Source organism: Myotis yumanensis, unplaced genomic scaffold, assembly GCF_028538775.1.
Source record: "Myotis yumanensis isolate MYYU_CA2020_CCGP unplaced genomic scaffold, mMyoYum1.0.hap1 SCAF_7, whole genome shotgun sequence".
Taxonomy (NCBI): Eukaryota; Metazoa; Chordata; class Mammalia; order Chiroptera; family Vespertilionidae; genus Myotis; species Myotis yumanensis.
This window is the reverse complement of record NW_027223758.1, coordinates 37,573,168-37,592,176: the sequence shown is the minus strand read 5'-3', so window position 1 is coordinate 37,592,176 and position 19,009 is coordinate 37,573,168. Positions and strand designations below refer to the sequence as shown.

General features: G+C 43.9%; 2 protein-coding genes across 8 annotated transcripts in view; both read left to right on the top strand.

Moving 5' to 3' along the window:
- The window catches only part of NDRG3 (NDRG family member 3), an 81,859-nt gene extending 66,622 nt beyond the window's left edge, over positions 1–15,237 (top strand). For 2 of the 4 annotated variants that reach the window (XM_070420249.1, XM_070420246.1), the window contains 8 exons: positions 1,978–2,081; positions 2,885–2,950; positions 3,073–3,124; positions 7,813–7,860; positions 10,642–10,677; positions 10,767–10,818; positions 12,553–12,591; positions 13,646–15,237. In XM_070420249.1, coding sequence (XP_070276350.1) covers positions 1,978–2,081; positions 2,885–2,950; positions 3,073–3,124; positions 7,813–7,860; positions 10,642–10,677; positions 10,767–10,818; positions 12,553–12,591; positions 13,646–13,827 — 579 coding nt within the window. In that variant the 3' untranslated portion in view covers positions 13,828–15,237. The remainder of the gene's footprint in view (positions 1–1,977; positions 2,082–2,884; positions 2,951–3,072; positions 3,125–7,812; positions 7,861–10,641; positions 10,678–10,766; positions 10,819–12,552; positions 12,592–13,645) is intronic. The other 2 variants (XM_070420248.1, XM_070420247.1) reach the window with 2 other exon arrangements.
- Positions 15,238–17,584: 2,347 nt separating this feature from the next.
- SLA2 (Src like adaptor 2) overlaps positions 17,585–19,009 on the top strand; it is a 28,724-nt gene continuing 27,299 nt past the window's right edge. For all 4 annotated transcript variants that reach the window (XM_070420261.1, XM_070420265.1, XM_070420262.1 and 1 more), the window contains exon 1: positions 17,585–17,989. The gene's annotated coding sequence lies outside the window, so the exon portion shown is untranslated. The remainder of the gene's footprint in view (positions 17,990–19,009) is intronic.

Genomic DNA, 19,009 nt, shown 5'->3' with positions numbered 1-19,009 from the left:
GGCAATTTATACATAACAGCTTTGCCTAAGAAGTGCTGTTAGCACTTAAGTCAGTTTTACTTCTTTTATATCAGTATCATTTCTTCCCTTTTTTATCTCCAACTTTGCTACTCAAGTTCCTCACCAGGCCTTCAAGGGGGAGCTGGCTAGATAACTACATCTCTAATTATTGTGTGCTTCATTCATTGTTTACCTTTCTTACTATAATACCTTTAGTATTGACTAAGTTTCCTTGCAGTGATTCCAGTGCACTACAGCTTCAGGTAGACTGTGATCCATTTGGTCAGTTTCCAACTGTATTCTTGGCTCACATCATCCATATGACGGTGAGAAGGCAAACAAATGTTGTCTTTATCTCTATTTCTCTCCCAAGGATTGCTGGTGATCTTTACACACTGCCCTGGAATAAGTGACTCTCTTGCTATCCCTGATGCATTTTTTCCTTCCAATGCTAACATTTTCCCTCTGCTTAAAACTGCTTACTGGTGTGTGTGTGTGTGTGTGTGTGTGTACACATATGTACATATGTACATATATGCTTATGTACCCAAGAATCTGGCAACTTGTTCTGATGGTCTCTGAGAAGGCCAGCAAGAGAAGGACCATTGGGCAGTGGGTGGTAGGGAGGGAGACTCACTTCTTATTGTGTATGCCATTTTGTTTCTTTTGAATTTTATACCTTTAATAGTGTTGGTAATAAGATTAAATTATAAATTGACTTAGTAAGATATCAAATGGAATGTAATATATATTTCTATAATGTATATTATTAAATGACTAGAGGCCCGGTACACGAAATTCGTGCACTGGGTTGGGGGGGGGGTCCCTCAGCCCAGTCTGCACCCTCTCCAATCTGGGACCCCTCGAGGGATGTCCTACTGCTGGGCATCCCCCTCACAATCTGAGACTGCTGGCTCCCAACTGCTCGCCTGCCTGCCTGACTGATTGCTCCGAACTGCTTCAGCCTACCAGCCTGATCACTCCCTAACAACTCCCCTGCCAGCCTGATCGATGCCTAACTGCTCCCCTGCTGGCCCAATTGCCCCCAACTGCCCTCCCCTACAGGCCTGGTCACCCCCAATTGCCCTCCCCTGCAGGCCTGGTCACCCCCAACTGCCCTCCCTCCCCTGCAGGCCCACTTGCTCCTAACTGCCCTCCCCTGCTGGCCATCTTGTGGCTGTGGGCGCCGCCATCTTTGAGGGCATGGTAGTCAATTAATATATTCCCTCCTTAGTGGCTGTGGGCGCCACCATCTTTGAGGGTGGGGCAGTCAATTAGCATATTTGCTCCTTATTGGCTGTGGGCGCTGCCATCTTTGAGGGTGGGGCAGTCAGTTAGCATATTCCCTCCTTATTGGCTGTGGCCACCACCATCTTTATGATGGTGTGAGGTCAGTAAGCATATTCCCTTTTTATTAGATAGGATAGTATATAAATAGTAATATACTAGTTATATCATTTAAGATACAGGTAAATTAATTATGCTAATTAAGAGATTTATGGCTATTAAGAGAAATGTTACTTGCCATTTATTTTAAGTTTACAGTTCATATAACTTATATAATCCTTAAAACAGCCCTGTAGCTGGTTATTATCTTCATTTTACAGATACTGTCTCTGTTTTTATGAGAAATGGTAGATCATGAAAAAAACACAAATAAGGAAATGGGTTCAGAATGGTTAGGTGACCTGAGTTCCACAGATAGTACTTGAATCCAAATCTAGGGCAGTTTTCCACTGAGCTGAAGGTTGTGTTATTCAGCATATTCCCAAGTTTTTGCACTTGACCTAGAGTTGGCTACCATCTTTTTCCATCACAGATCCTTTGGTGCCCTCATCCAACACAGAATGTGGCACTGAACCAGTCTCATACAAATATGGGCAGGGAGATTTGGTTTCGGACATTGATATTGCAAACCAAACACAGGAGGCTTATACTGTAACTCAGAAGTTTACTTGCATCTTTCAATTGTTCTAGGAAGAGTTGCAGGCCAACCTGGACCTGATTCAAACCTACAGACTCCATATTGCCCAAGATATCAACCAAGAAAACCTACAGCTCTTCTTGTGTTCTTATAACGGGTACAGTTGTTTCCTATTTACTTAAATGCAGACCAGGTCTAAAAACATAATAGACTTTTAGGGGAGCGGGGCAGGGGAGATGAACTGCTTCTTCTAATATGTGATGGGATTGTTTTTGTGCTGTTTTACCTACCACAATAGAAGGCGAAGGGCTTTTAGACAGGAAAACATCTATCAAGAAGAATGAATGAACTGAAGGCTGTTTTGTGCAAGTTCAAATACCAGTTGTTTTTAGGTGTTTTGAGATTAAAAGTACCTAAAGTTATGTACACATAGAAAAACACACAATTTGAGGTAGCACAGAAAAGTGCGTGTGGGGGGGACAAATGATAGAAATCTTGGGCCTTGATTCAGTTTCTCTTTGCCAACATCTTGTAGAAGTAACACATGAACAGAACCTCATTCTTTTTAGTCAATAACTATGTTAGTTACAAGGAAAACATCCCCCCCACCCAAAAAAAAATACCCCTTCTCTTAAAAGGAATTTATTCCTTTATAAACAGGTTGGAAAATTAAATACCCTTAGGACTTGAGGATTTCAGTAGCGTTCCTGTTGAGTTTTACGGTTGCCTCCTTTAGCATCCCACGTAGTCCTTCAGGGTTGAGCTAGGAGCCTGTTCCTGCTCTGTACTGTTCAGGGTGGCTACTTGTGAACAAACTGCATAAGGGCCCCTTCCCTCATCGGGTGTGAGGGAAAGATAGTTTTTACATTCCCTGAAATATTTTGGTTTTCATGACCAGGAAATAACCTGAGTTGTCATGATTTTACCTGAAAAAGAGCATTGCTTCCTTTGTTTCTCTAGACGCAGAGACCTGGAGATTGAAAGACCCATGCTGGGCCAAAATGATAACAAATCAAAGACTTTAAAGTAAGTCCTTCTGTTTCCCCTCTAAATTGCTGGATATCTTTGCCTTTCATAGACGAATTCAGGGTTCAGTGGAGCTTATGTTCTGCTTGCTGAGTGTTGCCTCTTATTTTGGCTTTCTGCAGGTGTTCCACTTTATTGGTGGTAGGGGACAGTTCACCCGCAGTTGAGGCTGTGGTAAGTATGTCCTGATGTGAAGATGAATGAGATTAAAATGTAATAAAATGTGTATAGCACACTGCTGGTGTGCTAGAAACAGTTTGTAAATACTAGTTTTTGTTATTTCTGATTACGAATATAAGTTCTTGCTCTTTGTTATAAATGAATTACTCCTTCATCACTAGGTTTCATCAGAAGGGATCAGTTCACTTTGTGTCAAGTGGTTCAATTAAACGCTATTTGCTTATTGTCAGATTGTTCTACAGCCACCATAAATCTGGAACTGAATCAGCAGGCTGGAAGGCTGCTGGAGCCTGTATGCTTTTCTCTACCTCCTTCTTAAGCACATAGCACATAGCACATTGTTAAAAATAATATATGCTCATTGTAGAAAATATGAAAAAAATGGAAAATAGAAGAACTTGAGGAAAAATCATGATCCAGTTACCTAAAGACAAACTTATTTTATTTTTTTAAATATATTTTATTGATTTTTTACAGAGAGAAAGGGAAAGGGATAGAGAGTTAGAAACATCGATGAGAGAGAAGCATCGACCAGCTGCCTCCTGCACACCCCCTACTGGGGATGTGCCCGCAACCAAGGTACATGCCCCTGACCGGAATCAAACCTGGGACCCCTCAGTCCCCAGGCCGACACTCTATCCAGTGAGCCAAACCGGCTAGGCCTAATTCAGTCTTATAAGTGTACCTTTGTCTATTTAACCTCATTCTCCTGTTGATTATTTCTAATTTTGTCCCATTAATATATTCTGTTGAACATCTTTATAAAATCTGCCTGAATCTTTGGTTATTTTCCTGGGGTGGATATCCAGAAGTGTTTCATAAATCTTTGTAAGATTTTTGATATATTTTGCCAGATTCCTTTCTAAAAAGGACTCATCAGTATGTTGCCACTAGCAATGTTTGAGAATGCCTGTCCAGCACTAGATTTTTAAATTCTATTAATTAATTGATAGGTTAATTAATTTGCACTACTTTGGTTACAAATGAAGTGACAGTTTTTCATGTCTATTAGCATTTGCTTGTGTTTCCCACAGCATATATATAACTTAACGTACCTGTGTGTGAAGTTACCTGGTTATCTCTGGCAGCCTTCACTTTTGCCCTTTTTAGAGCAAAATGTTAGGGAGTAAGGCTTTTTGGAAAGGGAGCCTAATAACTAATCAGGAGTGTAGACATAGGCAAAAAGGTGGGGCTGGGAGAGGGAGTGTTTACAAGGTGAGATACAGTTGATGATAGATTAAATTCACATCACCCTGTATTGCCCTATAAAACAGTCTCTCTCGTGTAGAATACATGACATGGCTTGAGCACATAGGCAGCTGACCCTCACGTCCAAAAAAAAATTTCCCCCCAAAAGGTAATCCTATATAATAAAAGGCTAATATACAAATTGTTCCCCCGAACGCCCACCCCCCGCCCCCGCAATCGACCCACCACACACACACACACAAACACCCCATTGGGGGCAGGCCGACCGGATCCCACCTATGCACGAATTTGTGTCCTGGGCCTCTAGTAAAATTATAGTGATAATCCCAGTTCACCAAGAAGGATTTTTATAAAGGTCAGTCTTTTCTGGCCGAAAAGGTAGAGATAGGTTCTGTGAAAACATCTATCAAAAACATTTCATTTTTTCGCCCTGGCTGGTGTGGCTTGATTGGACCATTGTCCCGTACACTGGAAGGGCATGGGTTTGATTCGTGGTTTAGGACACATACCTAGGCTTTGGATTTAATCCCTGGTTGGGGCGAGTACAAGAGGCAACCAATTGATGTTTCTCTCTCACATTGATGATTGATGTTCTCTCTCCCTCCCCCCTTCCTCTTTCTAAAATCAATAAATATATCCTCAGGTGAGGATTTAAAAATACATTTTTATTTCAAAGAGGAAGGGAGAGGAAGAGATAGAAACATCAATGATGGGAGAGAATCATTGATCAGCTGCCTCCTCCACTCCCCCTACTGGGAATTGAGCCGGCAACCCAGGCATGAACCAGTGACCTTCTGCTACAGGGAACAATGCTCAACCAACTGAGCCACACCAGCCAGGGCTCACACCTTTTTTTGTTGTTAATCCTCACTTGAAGATATTTTTTCCATTGATTTTTTTTGAAAGAGAGTAGAAGGGAGGAAAGAGAGGGAATGAGAGAGAGAGAGAGAGAGAGAGAAACATTGATGTGAGAGAGACACATCAATAGATACATTGATTGTTTGCCTCCTGCATGTGCCCCAACTGGGGTTGGGAATTGAACCTGCAACCCCAGTATGTGCCCCCTTGACGGGGAATCAAACCCTCTACTCTTTGGTGTAGTGGGCCAACGCTCTAACCACTGTTCAGAGCCCAGTGGGTGGAGCTCACACCTTTCATGTTTATAGAGAAGAACATTGCTAGCCCTATCTGTGTCACAAAGTAGATGCTGTTCTAGATAGATTCAGATCTAGCTCCCAGCCAGAGTACTTCAATCCCATAAGCTGGTAGAGAATAGAGGCCTGTCTATGCATGGAAGAGCAAGAAGAAACTCAAACAAGTTCTGGTCACTGTTGGTAGCTATTGTTTTTAGCATATGTGCTGCCAAAGTGAGCACTGTTGCTAGCTATTCTTGCTCACATTTCATTCAGCATCATTTTTTGAGCTTTTCTTATTTGCCTGATGTTATAGAGAATACAAAAAGAGTAAGATGGAGTCTCTGCATTTGGGGAGTAAACATGTAAAAAAATAACCATTGTGCTTAGCCTACCAGATATGGAGACTTCTTACAAAGTTATAGAAATTACAAATTGTTGAACCAAAGGGAAGCATGATTTATTATATTAAACTGAACTTGGGAGTTTATTCTTCTAGAAAATATTTATTGCCTATCTGCTGTATTCTAAGCACTGTGTCTGGCAGTTTTTTAATTCTGCCTTTTAGGCCCTGGCCAGTGTGCTCAGTTGGTTGGAGCATTGTCCTGTACACCAAAAGGTGGCAGGTTCAATTCCTGGTCAGGGCACATACCCAGATTGCAGGTTTGATCCCTGGTGTGCAGGAGGCAATATATCGATGTTTCTTTCTCCCTTTCCCTTCCTCTCTCTAAAATCAATAAAGTTCTTTTAAAAAAAATTCATCCTGGCTGATGTGGGTCAGTTGGTTGAGTTTCATCCCATGCTCAAGAGGTCACCGGTTCCGTTCCTAGTCAGGGCATATGCCCGGGTTTCAGGCTCAATCCCCTGTGGGGGAGCATGCAGGAGGCAGCCAATTGGTGTTTCTTACTCATTGATGTTTCTCTCTCCCTCTACCTTCCTCTCTCTCTAAAATTAATAAAAACATTTTAAAAATAAATAAATCTACCCTTTAGGGTTAATGCATATTCTGTAGTAAACTAGTATGTTTGTTTATCACTGCTTGTATTGTTATTTATATAGAGTAAAAACTTTGATTTGGTGATCCTAACTTTTCAGTCATCCCCTGATTTTATAAGTGTTTTGTATGTACCTGCCCAGAGCAAAAGTTCAGCTGAATCACTGGTTCTTTCCTTGGTAATTTCAAAACCTAACTGTCTCTCTGCCTCTGCAATCCATCATACAGGCCACTGCTGGTTACTCTCTTTAAACAGCTCATACCCTGTCACCTAAGAAACCTTCCATGGCTTTTTGCCTTCTGTGGTAATCGTCAGTGTGCTTCTCCAGTCTCAACCCACTTGTGTCCTCCTCATAAGACTCTTGCCTCTGAAACACTACACGTGCTCTGTACATCCACTTCACATCCCCTGGGTCTTTGTTTATGCTTTCCCTCTGACTCTGGAAGCCTTCAAACACCCACCACTTCTTACTGTATCTCTAGAAAGTCTAGTCATTCTTCTATACTCACTCAGCTCACTTGTGAAATTTTAAAGTGATGTCATTCTGCCTTGTATTATGTTTTCACCACACTAGATTCCAGACTCTTAGTGTACAGTACTTTGTATGTCCGTGCTTGGCAAATGTGTAAAAGGTGAGGGATCCAGTTGATCAGATTGGCCAGAAAACATGGCTAAATCTAGAGATTATCTCCCCAAAACATGTTTTTAAGGTCCCTGCCTTTGTGGATACAGAAGTACAAGATACCAAATATGTAAATACACAAGGTTATAATTGTTCATTATGATAACTGTTGTGAGAGAAAAACCATAGAGGGTTCAACTTTAGATGAAACAGTCAAAAAGACCTTGAGGCACAAAAGAGTCTGGGTGCAAGGAATGGCAAACCCACTACCTCCAGAACATAGGGAAAAGGTAAGAAATGGAGGTGCACAGGGCTCAGCCAGGGTCAGTTGTCTGGGAAGCCATCAAGACCACAGCAGGTGATCATGGCCACAGGTCCAGTTTGCTTTTTAAAGATGTTGGTAATTTGCCCCCATGTTATGTAAAGTGGTAGAAGGAATTAAATTCAACATGTGATTCTTTAAAGACTCTACTTGTAACTGATTCAGAAGTGAAATTAGCCAGATTTTTAGATCTATTCAGAAATGTAAGATATAAAGAGCATCATATAAATATATCTCCCATTTTATTTATTTATTTATTCATTCATTCATTCATTCATTCATTCATTTTGGCTGATTCAGCCACCTCCAAACTGAGCTGTTGATCTGGAAGATCATTCTCATGCCAAGCTATTTCTTATATTTCTAGTAGTTCCTAAATTTTCCTCCTTTTTTTTTTTTAGGTTGAATGCAATTCTCGCCTGAATCCTATAAATACAACTTTGCTAAAGGTGATACATCTTCTTTCCTTATTGCCAACCATATCAGAGTATTTTATACATGGTTCCGATTACTGTATTTCTAGAATAGTTGCCCAGAAAGAAGGAAAGCTTCTTTCTCTCTCTCTCTTTCTCTGAGATTCTCTCATTCCTTTTTTATTAAGAAAAAATTTTCTTAATATATTTTCATTGTAGAAAATTGGAAAATAGAGAAAAGTAGAAAGAATAATGTAAGTAAAAATTATCCATAATCCTACACCCAAAGGCAACCTATGGTAAAAATACTGATGTCTTTTTCCTATACATTTTTAGATCATTAAGACTATAGTATATTTATAGCATTGATTTCTTTTAATATATTTTTATTGATTTCAGAGAGGGAGAGAGAGATAGAAACGTTAGTGATGAGAGAGAATCATTGATTGGCTGCCTCCTGCACGCCCCCTTCTGGGGATCGAGCAGCAAGCCGGGCATGTGGCCTTGGCCAGAATCAAACCCGGGACCCTTCAGTCTGCAGGCCAATGCTCTATCCACTGAGCCAAACCAGCTAGGGCTAGCCCTGTTTTCCTCAACTTTTTTGACTTGAGCATCTTCCGTGTCATTATATACTTCATAAGCATTATTTAATTTTGTGAAAATTAAGATGATGGATAGAAATTCTTTATATGCTAAATCCTATTGTATTAGTAAGGAAGCTCCCAATAACCTCTCTTTTAGGCAAATAGAGAACAGCTCGTGTACTAAATTTTTAGAGTTAGTATCAAGTTTCTCCCCCTTTTGATTGAACTCCAGGCAAGAGCATTAATCTTGCTTTTTCTAGCACTTCTAGTGTAATGTTTAGGGACTGACCCTTTGGTTCAAATTTGGATTACTGTAGATATGAGTGCTGATTTTATGTTGCTTACTGCTGCTTTCTCAGCCTGAAACACCTGCTTTCTTCCCTTTCTCTTTGAAGTGTGATTGAAAAGGAAGTGCTGTCACCAGAAGCAGCCCATAGTTCCTGGAAATATAGCATGAGATTAATACTCAGAGGTGACAAAATTAAGTGTTCTGGGGTCCAGGTGATTGATGAACTAGTCTAAAATATGAATGTTTTTAAAGTTCGTGGTTTCAAATTAGTTTCATACTCCAGAAACAGAAAAGTGAACTCTACAGTAGCCATAGATGTGGGCAAAAGTGCCCATCTACAACCCAATGAGTGAACTGACTCTCCAACTATTTGATAGATGTCAAGCTTGGAAATAGTTCCTCCCAATATTCTTTCTCTGCATATGGCAACTGATTTATGGTTCTAATCAGATTTTGACTCCTAAATATCATAAAAATATAACCTGTGCCAGTGAGGTCTGTTTTATACTTAAATCATGTTAAATGTTTGTCCCTGCTCTTATGCTTATAATTTTCAGGGCGCTGTTTCTTATTAACCCCAAATTTCTTTACCTTCTATAGTATCCCATGTGCTAAATAATAGTCCCTCCCTCAAGGAAAGTTTTTGTGCTGGTGAATAGAAACCATGGGGTTCACATCTCTTTTTTTTAAATGCCAGTCAGCCTGAATAGGATACTGTCTATGAGTACCAAATGCATAACAGGGGAAGGAGAGGGGTGGGCTCTTGGTTAGCCATCATGCCCTAGAAGCAGTATTCTCTGGAGACTGACAGAATCTGCATCACCTGGGAGTTTGTTGCAAATGCAAATTCTTGAGCCCCAACCCAGAATCTCTAGGGCAGGAACCCAAGATTCTGAGTTTTAACGAGTCCTCCAGGTAATTCCAATGCATGCAAATAGAACTCTAGAAATCCTTGCACAAGTGAGAATAACCAGATGTAAAGATTTATGAAGTGCCCTGACATGTGTGGCTCGGTTGGTTGCCATCCTGTACATCAAAAGGTCACCAGTTCCATTCCCAGTCAGGGCACATACCCAGTCGGGGTGCATGCAGGAGGCAACCGATCAGTGTTTCTCTCTCCCTCTTTTTTCTCTCTCTATAAATAAATAAATAAATAAGTTAAAACATTAAAGAAAGAAAAAAAGATTAATGAAGTGAGAGACAGCCTCATCAAATCTAGCTGTGGCAGGAAAGTGGCTGATCAAGCGAGTTGGCCGAATCCACACCAGCACCTGATTTTTAATTTATTTTTTTAATCCTCACTCGATATTTTTCCATTGATTTTTAGAGAGTGGAAGAGAGAGGGAAAGACAGAGAGAAACATCGATGTGAGAGAAACACATCAATTGGTTGCCTTTTGCACGTGCCCTGACCAGGGCCAGGGCCGGGGAGGAGCCTGCAACCTATGGACCCTTTGGTCCACAGGCCAACACTCTATCCACTGAGCCAAACCAGCTGGGGCCAGCTCCTGATTTGAGAATCCCCTTAGTCATGGAATAAATATAATACAGAGCTGAGAGGGAACTTGGAACACACGAACCCTGAGAAGTTAGGGTCACTCTGAGGACTCTGAGAGTACCATTCTTCAGGTGGAGGCGGAACCATGGTTGGTGGTGGTGAACTTCACCACCACCCCTAACAGAAAAGTCCCGCTGTGGGCCTGAAAGCTAGGCTCTGCACCTTACTGATTAAGTAACAGTATTTTCAGATGTATGTACCAGGTCATTGCTAGAATGTAAGTCTTTGTATAAGAGTGCATTGAGGAGATGTATACTTGGAAGCAGTTAAACATTAAATTAAGGAACCTAAAATTCAATCCTTTCCTGTTTGAAAGGACTCGTGGATATTCAGAACATTTCCCTTAAGTGTAAGTTCCAGCTGACTTACATATTTTTCCTCTTTTAGATGGCAGACTGTGGTGGACTACCCCAAGTAGTTCAGGTAAGGAGATTTTTTTTTTTTAAAGCACTTATTTGACTCTGCCTCATTGCCTGTACAAACATTAATGCCTTCTTATTTTGTCACCCTAGCCTGGGAAGCTCACTGAGGCCTTCAAGTACTTTTTGCAGGGAATGGGATACAGTGAGTAGTATACAATTTTCTATCTAGCAAAAATTTATTGGTGTTGGGGTCATTTTGACATCTTGTGGGAGCCCACAATTCTCTGCGCTAGCCAGCCTGAAGTCAAGTAGAAACGAAAACGGTTCTGCAGTGTGTGTGTGTGTGTGTGTGTGTGTGTGTGTGTGTGTGTGTGATGAGCTAAAACACTTATTAAAACAATTAGAGGTTATATGCCAAGCACTCTGTATTTATAACCTTAAGAGGTAAGTTCTGCTATTTGTCCTATTTTATAGAAGAAATTAAGGCTCAAAGAAGCTAAGCACATTTCCTAGAGTGTAACAGTTCAGCCACAGAGCCATGTTCAAACCCTGGAAGTCTGATTCCAGAGCCCCCACACTGAACCACTGAAGCTTAGGCTGGCCTACCTGTAAATCTGAAATTATGATTTGCGTTTAAACTCAGCTGGTTAATGACTCCTGGCCTAGAGCAGCAGTCACCAACCTTTCGGACCTCACAGACCACCAGTGGTCTGCGGACCACCGGTTGGCGACTGCTGGCCTAGAGAAACAAAAGGGTGACTAGAGAAGAAAAGGGTAGTGTCCCTCAGCTAAATCTGCTCCACAACAGGAGGTGAACTTTTTAGAGTGAGTCAAGGGATGTGTCCATAGCACGTGCCACTGTCCTGATCTCTTGAATTGTGAGACCCCTGAGCTTTCTTATTTGTCACAGACTATCCACACTTGCTCCTTTCTTGGAGTTTTAAGAAAAATTCTTCCACCCAGGTACAGAGCTGTTTACCTAGTAGGGTGGTTTTCTCCTGTTTTTGGTATTAGTGCGGATAATGGCCATTGGGCAGCAGCTGGTCCCCTGGGTCTAGCCCAATACCTGGCAGGAAAAGCATGTATGTGTTGTCTAGAGTGGCTGTGTGATCCCCGTCTGTGATCTACCACCAATCAAGCCCATACCTTGTCCTTCTGGGCCACTGGGAGGAACAGGAGCCCCTTTCCCAGCCAATTCTCTCATCCTTCTCCGAGAAAACAGTTGGTCTTCCAGCCCATTTCTTTCTCTCCCCCCCCCCCCCTTTTAATATATTTTTATTGATTTCAGAGAGGAAGGGAGGAGAGAGAGATAGAAACATCAGTGATGAGAGAGAATAATTAATCGGCTACTTCTTACACGCCCCCTACTGGGGATTGAGCCCACAACCCAGGCATGTGCCCTGACTGGGAATCGAACCATGACCCCTGGTTCATAGGTCGATGCTCAACCACTGACCCACACCAGCCGGGCCTTCCAGCCCATTTCTAATCCAGAGCAGGGTAGGCTGTTTATAGTGGAGGGGAAGACCTTTGACTGGTTGAGAGAAGTAACATCTGAGATTCTATAGAGCATCAGTCAGCCTCACCTGTCTGAGATAAAACTTCAACCCTGGCACTCTGGCCAATGTAGCTCAGCTGATTGCATGTCATCCCATGCACCAGAAGGTTGCCGATTCTATCGGGGTCAGGACACATGCCTGGGTTGCAGGCTTGATCCCCAATAGGGAAGGTACTGGAGCAGCCAATTGATGTTTCTCTTTCACATCAATGTTTCTCTCCCTCTCCCTTCTCTCTAAAATAGTTTTTTAAAAAGCAGGAAACAAAAACTTAATCCTTGGCTTAAGAGTATTCTGTCAGTGTCTGCTAGGCAGCTGAGGTTGCCACTTGGCACTCTTGGGTCACTAACCTGCCTTTTCCTGTGTCCACCTGCTTCCAGTCCCGTATGTGCAGCTCAGTCACCTGAGCACCGAGTCAGGTACCTTCCTCTGTGCTGGCCCTGCTCCCGCCTCCCAGCCATGCTCTCCTGGCTGCATTGGCTGCCTGCAGCATGTCCGCAGTTTTCCTGTGCAGTGAGAGCCTGATAGAACGTGGCTCATTGTGCCCCAAGAGTGTTAGCCTGCAGGTCTAGCCCTGGGCCACCAGAAAGGAAGAAAGGAGTGGGTTATACTAGTAATAGCACTTCATCTCATCATCCTAAGTTGAGTTACAGGAGCACTGAAACTTTATAGGCAGGGCCCCTCTTCCCCCATTACCTACTGAACCTTGCATTAACTCCCAGACACAGGAATCAAAGGGCCGCCTTGATTCTAAATAGGACCATCAGAACCTGTACCTAGAAATTTCTGCAGGTGATGGCATTTTTTGACCCCAGCATTTGAAGTAACAGCCGGGGGAATGGCTGGTGCTTCAGGAAGATAGGCAGAGAGGTTATGCCAGGTAAGGCCCTGTTCTGCCAAGTGGAGGACCTTAGGCTCAAAGCAGTGGCAAAACAGGAATCTGAGTTAGACACCCACCCTCAGAGCCCTTCCTGCTCTGGCAGCCACCAGCTTCAGGCATGTCTCCTCCCCGGTAGCGAGGGTAGCCTGTGGACATGGATGGCAGTCTTGTTGTATCGGGCTTGCACTGTGTTTGTGAAACACCTTCATACTTGTGTGGTTTGTCTTTCTTTTTGGTTTATTCTTGCATGCACTGCAGGTTTTGGTTACCTGTGTGGGTTCCCAAAGCTTCCTCCCTAATTATTCATTATGAATGGCGTGGGCATAGCTCAGAGGCAGACTCTGGACTTAGGTTTTTCCTTGTTCTGCTGTGGACAAGAATCAACTGAGATTCCAGATCTAGAGGATTAAAGCAGCCTTGCATATAGCTACTCACCTTGAGCAAATAATGCAAAGTGAAGATGGCTTTGTCTTGTCCTGGGTGTCACCTTAAATGGATTGGGAAAGCTAAACATAAAGCCTTTGGTGAAACTTCTGGATTAACTGAGTTTAACCAGGGCTCCATCTTCTAGTCCTCTTGGTTCTTTTTTACAGTACCATCTGCCAGCATGACCCGGCTCGTCCGATCACGAACCCACTCAACCTCAAGTAGTATCGGCTCTGGAGAAAGTGCCTTCAGCCGATCTGTCACCAGCAATCAGTCAGATGGAACTCAAGAATCCTCTGAGTCCCCTGATGTTCTGGACAGACACCAGACCATGGAGGTGTCCTGCTAAGCAGATTCTCCTCCCCTGGACCATGCAAGTCCATCCTCCTCAAACGACCACTCCACAATATAACATTTCATCCAGCAAACCGGCATCTATCTTTACTCCTGCATGACCACTGACTCTTTCTCTCTGGTATCCTGGATTTATCATTCTCTGCCTGCCCACGCCCCTTTTTGTATGTACCAGGTACCACTTCCATGCCATTACTGTAACATTCCAACATCTTTAACTGATCAAATCTCCATATCTTCTCTTGCCAGCTTTTCTCCATGCTTTCCCAACTACGTATCTGATAAGATTCTTTAATCCTGACGTATGTGTGTGAGCACGCGTGTCTGTGTTTGTGTGTGCATAGATCTGTGGTTTTCGACATGCTTTCTTGTAGAGCTTCTGCAAAACAAAAAAACAAAAAAGGGACTTTTTTTTTGCGTTTTCAATGGTGTTTTTAGGGGAAATATACAGAACAGCTTTCTAGATGGGGTAGGTTACTACATTCTCTTTTGGTTCCAAATTGGTCAACAAGATTTGCAAGGTGACTTCTGAAGAGAGCAGCTCTGAGGAGTGTGGAAGATCATAATCACTGTTTGGACTCTTGACTGATTGTGACCAATAGAAGGGAGCCTGTTACATAGAGAAGCAGGCAGGGTGCTCAGCGACCTTCTCCTGTCCAAGTGAATTTTCATACACTATTCTGTAAGTAAAGGGAGGGATATGTACTGTTAGAAGCCCATGAATAATGAGGTTCTGGTGCAACATGGAGTAGTTCCCAGGGAGTGGGCGTGGCTTAATTATTGGACTCTATTAGAACAGGAAGGTTGAAAACAAAATGCCAGGCATTCACTTCCCTGGAGCAAAACTGTCTGATACTGCTACCAGACATCTGCAAGAAATGCCTCCAGGTCTGTGATGGAGAGATGGAGAAACACTCTCCATCCTCCAAAAAGGGAGAGGTATGGCCTGAAAATTATGTAGGTGGTGAGGAAATGGCAGTGGGAAGAGGAACTGGCATTAACATAATATCCTATTTAATAAGTATAACCTTTTTTGCAGCAAATTTAATGGAAGCTAAGTGAAGTTGAGATAGGACTCATTCTCAGGAAGATTCTTAATTCTGTGAACTCTTTTGTAGGAGGGAAGGGGTCAATCTGTAAGGGCAGCCTGTCCAGGTAACACTGTGTTCAGTCTACTACTGTGTGAGTATCGCTGGGTGGAGGGTGAAACCAGCTGCCACACAGCCGGGGCCCAGCTATTGAGAGCACCGAGATGAAAACACAGGGCGACACAATTCCAAATCTTAGGAAGGGGCTTTCTCGTCGTAGTATTCGCTTTCTGCCAAGATAGGGAATGCGCCACTCTGCTGGAGGACGCCTTTTTACAGATTATTAAATAAAGCTGTATATGTCTCTTGTTACCCAACTGCTGGTCTTATTTCTCTCAAGCCACTCACTGGGGCTCAGGAAGGGACCAAGTTACTGTATATGGGCTCTGTGCTGGGCATTTCCACATACTTGATCATTATCCCACTCAGTGAAGAAATGAAGTCTTGGGATAAATAATTTGCCTAAGGTCATACCAGCAGCCCAAGTCTGTCTCACACATCCTCTATCCAAACCAAAAATCGTGAGAAGTCTAACCATGGTTTGTGATGGAGGAGAAGCTGAGGTCTTGGAAATGTGTTCCGTACCTCAGCTCTGCCGTCTGGGGTTGCTGAGTCCTGCCCCTCAGCAATAATCTACAACCACTTGGTTTTTCAAACAGACCAGGCTGTATTTCTCCGGAAATGACTCTCTTTGTACCCACCAAGAATAATTTCAGGAGGCCACCATCTCAGGTCAGTTTTGAATGATCCAGGAGCACTACAGCCATAGTACAGCAAGGTTGCTGTGTCTGAGGGAGAAACTTGTAAAATGACTCGGACCCTGCTCAGTCTGGTAGAGGAGATGAAACAAGTGCACGCGGACAGATACAGGTCACCGAGCTGAGTTCCCAACATTGCAGGCCAACACAGAGTTCCAGAGCTGGCGGAGGTCTGATGGACAGTTCCTCTCAAAAGCCACACTGCTGCAGCCTTTTTGGCCCACTTGGCATGGATGGTTGCCTGCTCTCCCACCTTAGCCTTGTGCCTGGAGTCAGGCCTTAACTGAATGCACCTTACTGGCCCTAACTGCACTCTTTCCTCTTCTGGTTTTCATTTTCTTTCTTCCTGTTCAGTCCAAAAACATCTTGGGTGCTTGCTTTGTGAGAGGTAAGGAAAGGGCCAGGTATACTGTATGTGATGATTGTATAAAGCTCTCTTCCAGCCCAGCTGGCATGGCTCAGTGGTTGAGCATTGACTTAGGAACCAGGAGGTCACAGTTTGATTCCCGGTCAGGGTACATGTCGGGGTTGTGGGCTTGATCCCCAGCGAGGGGTGTGCAGGAAGCAGTATCTCTTTCCTCCCTTCCTCTCTGAAATCAATAAAAATACATATTTTTTTCAAAAGCCCTTTTCCAAGTCATTTTATCCAGTTCTCAAGGCACAGTGGGTTGTCTCACAGAGATGGAACTGCTAAGGGGAGTTAAGTGACTTGCCAAGGTCACCTCACTAGAAAAAGTTCCTAGTTCTTCCAAAATCAATGTATTTTCATGTTTTTTCAGCCTTTTATTGAGTGCCTACTACAGGCTGGGCCCTTAGCACCTTCCTATATGTTTCCTTCTATTGGCCCAGTGAGATACACACTAGTCTCATTTTATGGATGAGAAATGGTCACAGAACTAAGCGTCGGATCTAGGCTCCAGTGGAGTGCACCTCCACTCTAGCTCCTTCAGCTCTCCATGCCAAGTACTCACGGAATTCATGTCAGACCAACCTTGCCTAGCGTAAATGGAGAACCTGAGCTGGAGTGTGCCCCAGCTGACCAGGTCCCCCCCAAAAGCTGTGTAATCTGAGCTGGAGTCAGCTATATCAGAGCAGTGGGTCATTTGGTGTTTAACAAAAAAATCTCTGCAGTAATACTAAGCCCCCTAATGGAAAGGCTGCAAAGTGGGCTTGGTTATTGAGATTTTAACAAGCTGGGAATTTTATTTAAGTTTCTATGATTGGAGGTAACAATAATCAAAGGCCATAATATCAGAGATTCTTTATCCCGGCTGAGTGATTCCCAAGCGAGGGTGTGCATCAAGAGTTATCTGGAAGGCTTGTGGAAGATTGTTGGCCCCACCACGGAGTTTCTTATTCAGTAGATCTGAGATAGGGCCCAAGAATGTGCGTGTCTAACAATTCCTGGATGATGCTGAGCTGCTAGTCTGGGGACCACACTTGGAGAAGCACTATCCAAAGGTCTTGCTACTCAAAGTGTCCCCAGACCAGCAACATGGGTGTCACCTGGGAGTAATTAGCAATACATAATCTGAACCCCACCCAGCCCAGAGACACTTACCCAAATCTGCTGTTTAACAAGATCCCTGGGTGATTGCTATACACATTGAAGGTTGGGACACATCACTCCAAGGCAGTGCTTTCCAGACTTGCCAGTCAAAGGGATCTCTTAACCTGCTTAAAATTCAAAGTCCTAGGCTGCTCCTCTGGTGACTTGCATTCAGATGTGGGAGGATCCCAGGGTTCTGACACTAACAAGCCCCTCGGGTGACTATTATAATCAGATAAACCTGGAAACTCCTGCTCATTTGCCTCAGTTTTGTGTTCCTTGGGCAAGACCAAGTTGTAAAGACAGAAAACGACCTCTCCCTCCAGGATCATGACAAGGCAGCCGCTTCTGCCCAGGAAACAGGAACTTGGGGAAGGTGGCTCCTTGATGGTCTGTGATGCCGTCAGAGGAAATGGGTGGTTGTGAGAACCACAGAGTCTGCAGATGTGAGCCAGGAGCCCCGAGGACTCTGTCATAGGCTCAGAGAGCTCTGGGCCTTCTTCTCTGGCCCACCTGCGCTTGGGAGGCTCACCCAGTCCAGGCTCCTGTCCATCCCAGGTAACCACAAGCAGAAACCAAGCCACCAAAAGCCATATCGAGGGACTCTCCCTGAAGATTCTCCCAGGCCAAGAGGGTTCTGGATGTCCTAGGACTAAGGATGTTGACAGGCTTCCAGAAGGGCCCCCCAAAGCCCTAACCTCTCCAACCAAAGCATGTGTCTTGGCCGAGCCCCCATTCCAAGCCTCTGGTGACAGGAAAACAGTAAGTATGCTTGTTTTGTTTTCCGATGGCCTTGGGCCTGTGGGGCAGGATGGGCCCCTTAGCGACTGGGAGTGGGCTTTATAGTTGGGGGAAAGGTCAAGGAGAAGGTTTCTATGGAGGATAAGGGATGATTTCTAAGGGTTCTGAAGGAACCGAGGCCCCCCTTCCTACACCTTTGTCCTCTGGAGTATTACATTGTGCCCTCCAGCTTGTCTGCATGCGTAGTCTGGTCCCATCTCAGTTACCAACTTGCTGTGTGACTTTGGGGCCCTCTCTGGGCCCCTGCTTTCCAACTTCAGTGAATGAGAGGAGTCGGGATTATAATCTCTGAAGACACTTTCAACTCTAATATCGTCAGTTCCTCTCAAAAAGGTGATATTTCTCAGCTCAATCGGAGAAAGCTGAGCTCAATCCAAACTCACCACTCGTACCCCACCACTGAGAAATTATCCTCTGAAGCACAAAAACACAAAGGCAGGAATGGCAGACCTAGCTCTGCGCTGACCAGCTGTGTGGCAGTGAGCATGAGGTCGGGCTCTGTGGGTCCTGGTTCTTGTATCTGAGTGGGATTCAAATGCAGACCTCTCAGAGGACCAAGTGAGATGATATAAAAACCATTGTGGGCATTGTGCTGATCTCAGCTGCTTTTTACTACCTCCTTCCACCCTCTGGCCCAGGTCCCCTAGAAAGTGCCTAACACACAGTAAGCTATTCAAATGCTTATAAATTAATTATTAGGTCCTCTGTTTTAAAAGTGTTGGCCAACCCCATGGTCTTCATTTTGCCCCCCAGGAGGCTTCCTGGCCCCACCAGGTGAAGGGAGCTAGCAGAGGGTGCTGGGGGCTTCCAGTCTGAGTGCACTTCTACTTCCTTCGGCCCATCCCCCAGCTCCACCTGCAGCGGGAAGAAGTTTCTGAGTTTAGTGCAGTTGGTGATTGTGGTGACTTTTCTTGCTGAAGGAGGGGAAAGGAAACTAACCTTTACTGAGCACCCATTCTGTGCCAGGGTCCTCGACTGCCC